The 2,987-nt window shown below is 33.8% G+C and overlaps 1 protein-coding gene across 1 annotated transcript; it reads left to right on the plus strand.

The window, feature by feature from the left end:
• The first annotated feature begins 1,195 nt into the window (after positions 1-1,195).
• Positions 1,196-2,595, plus strand: LOC119689354. Its single transcript, XM_038104171.1, has 4 exons — positions 1,196-1,582; positions 1,715-1,783; positions 1,851-1,943; positions 2,014-2,595. The coding sequence occupies exons 1-4, from the start codon at positions 1,264-1,266 to the stop codon at positions 2,442-2,444; spliced, it is 912 nt and encodes a 303-aa protein (XP_037960099.1). The 5' UTR covers positions 1,196-1,263; the 3' UTR covers positions 2,445-2,595.
• Positions 2,596-2,987: the final 392 nt, after the last annotated feature.

Raw genomic sequence — 2,987 nt, forward strand, 5'->3', positions numbered from 1 at the left:
CAGCGATGATGACTTAGTGATAGCAGTAGGCCAATGAGGATTAAAGCCCATAACCAATTAAATTCTACGTGCCCATAAAAAGTCTGGGATGAGATCAAGCAGATATGTAACTTATTAGTTATTAGAACAATTTGTTGCGTATATTAAATAAATAACGCATGACCTGGATAATTGATGCCACTTGAGCACTGATTAACAGACACCATAGTCTTTATTGTACGCAGAAAAAGCGGATAATAGTTCCTATCTTGAAAATAGATAGCCGATATCAATACAGGCCCTAATCATTTTAATAACACGAAAGATCAAATCAATTTATTCATTTGGCGCAAAATCAATTATTAGTACACCACATTATCAACACTGACCACTTCACCCATTCTGCCGCAACGTTTTTTTGGATGGCTTTATGCGATTAGTGGTACCAGAATGTGTAGTCAATATTATGAAGTCAATCTCATTTTACTTTAGTGGCAAAGAAAACCGTTAATAAATGGATGTGTCAAAGATGTGCTCCATTCTTACCTGTTCCTTTCGTAAAGCTGGAAGAGCTGTAAATGATCACCAAATATTCCGAACTGTACTTCAGGTTGGAAAGTCAGATCTTAATGTTATGCGTATTATAATTGGTTTCCTCTGTTGATGTTTGCAAAATGAATGAATGTGCCCTGCTGAAAATCGTTGAACACCGTGATCATCTGTGAGATTCTTATATTCAAGATTCTTATATTTCAATCACGATTATGTTAGGCTGGAGATAGAATCAATTTTGTGGTGTCATTGTCAGACATCATTTAACTAAAAATCTAAATGGTTTGCTCATTTTATAAACTTCGCAGTGAACTTACTTTTGTTGTGGGTTTAGTAAAATATTGTCATGGTTAGATCCCCACCCTAATTTTGTAGTGGATAAAGAAAATATTTCAAAACTGCATTTTCTCTATCCATCAGAATCTCAAGATCAACCAAGTTGATGTTAAGAAACTTCCTCATTTCTAATTTGAGTTTTTATTCCAAAACGACAAGAGAATATTGATCTGCGCTCCAGTCGGTGTAATCCAGCGAATATTTTTATCACTTTTATAAGTATTTTAATTAATCTTTTTTCATTGAAGGAACTTGAATTTGTAGTAGTTGGCATTGATGTTAGGTTAAATTTGATGCGTTTGTCATTTTTTCATTTCCATTTAAAACAAAATATATTCGAAATAGTTACCAAAAATCTGTCTGTGAAAATTCTTTAATTAAACTAACAAACTAAATATGGTCATATTTGGAAACACCCTACTAAAAGCCCTTCGTCAGTTGAAAGTGCCCTCAACCGCCGAACAAGTAGCTGAACAAATAGCAAAGAAGTCGAAGAAAAAGTACCAGTTGCTTCTTCAGGAAGTAACGGAGGGTTTAGCAACTGGAGCACGCCTCCGTTACTTCAATTACAAAGATGGATTTTATCACACTTCTGGAACAAAGAAAAATCGTCGTAAAGATGTTCTGAAGAAGTCTGAAATCAGCTATTGTCAATGCCCGTCGCACGAGTCTGTCACTAACGGACTTCCGATTAATCATGCACACCATGTTTCAGGTAAGAAATTATTAATAAGTCAGAACTCTAAAAAATGAATTTAAATACTCGATTTATTTTTATTTATATTTTATTTCATCTTTTTATATCAATGTCGTTCATAATAAATTGATTTCAATAATGTCTGGGCAGGTTCTAAGATTTCCATAGAAACAAAATCGGTTGTAGATAATAAAAAAAAGAATTGTTCAGTAGACAAAGGTAAGTTTTTTTAGAAAACCAATCCAATAATTTTATAAACTTTATAACGAGATTCATTTAATCACAGATAACGAGGATGCGACTATAGGCAAACGAAAGAGACGTAAACCATCGGATGATTCAGGAATTGCACCAAAAAGGAAGAAATTGATGTCAGAAGGTAAGTTGACTTGAAATCTATTAGATGCCGACATTATAAAAAACAGATTTTATGACATTATTTGTTTCAGAAAAAAAGCAGATCAGTTGTGTTGGCCTTGAAGCTGATCGTTCCAAATGTGGATCAATTTTACATGAGAAGCATTCTATAACGAAAATCCTGGTCGAGGATATAAGGCTCCAAGTTCACGCAATTGCAAGAGAGTTGGGGATGATTAGAAAAAGTGAGTTGAAGAGTAAATCTAATGACGAAGGAAAGTGCGAATTGAATGAAGAGCTTCTTGAGAACAACATAATGGAAGTACTTGAAACTTTTGTACTGTCTCAGAATGAACCGGGTTCCAGAGCAAACACTGTTCTGAGAGAGACCACTAAAAGTATTATGCACGCCATTATAGAACAGTACATAAAGGATTCTGTTTGTGATTATGAGGCAGATGCTGCAGTTGACTCGCCTTCTACATCTGATAGCTCCAATATGTTTCGACTTTATGTACAATAGTTTGTATTAATAAGATAAGCGATTTTTATATTTATTTTACGAACTTTTGGTGGAACTTGTAGAAATAAAATTGTAATATTGTTGGTATAAAAATGTATATGTGCGAGTTGTGCGATTCGAATAATGTGGCCAATAAATTTATGGACGTCTACTTGCTTCTCTTTTCTGATTTAATTCCCTTGAGCAATAAGCATCCTGGAATGTAGGTGACTAATATGCCTATTCGGTCGACCACTTATCTCCGATAGATTTTTTGTTAGTGGCAATATGTTGTCTAAAGAAGTTATTCCAATTGTGCTAAAATACTACTTAGAATCACTAACACGTTGTTACTTTAGGGTGACTGCGACTAATCACTGTAACCGTATAGTTAACACCTTTTATGTAGCCAATTGTACATGTGGAATATAGCTCTCACTTATTTTGATTAATTAAGGATGCTGGTTATATATTATAAATATATATGCATATATACAGTGTAAGGTAATTTCTAATAGTTTTTAAGTCCTGTTTGTTGTTTTTCGAAGTTTCCGAGTAATCACT

This window comes from Teleopsis dalmanni, chromosome X (genome assembly GCF_002237135.1).
Source record: "Teleopsis dalmanni isolate 2A chromosome X, ASM223713v2, whole genome shotgun sequence".
NCBI lineage: Eukaryota > Metazoa > Arthropoda > Insecta > Diptera > Diopsidae > Teleopsis > Teleopsis dalmanni.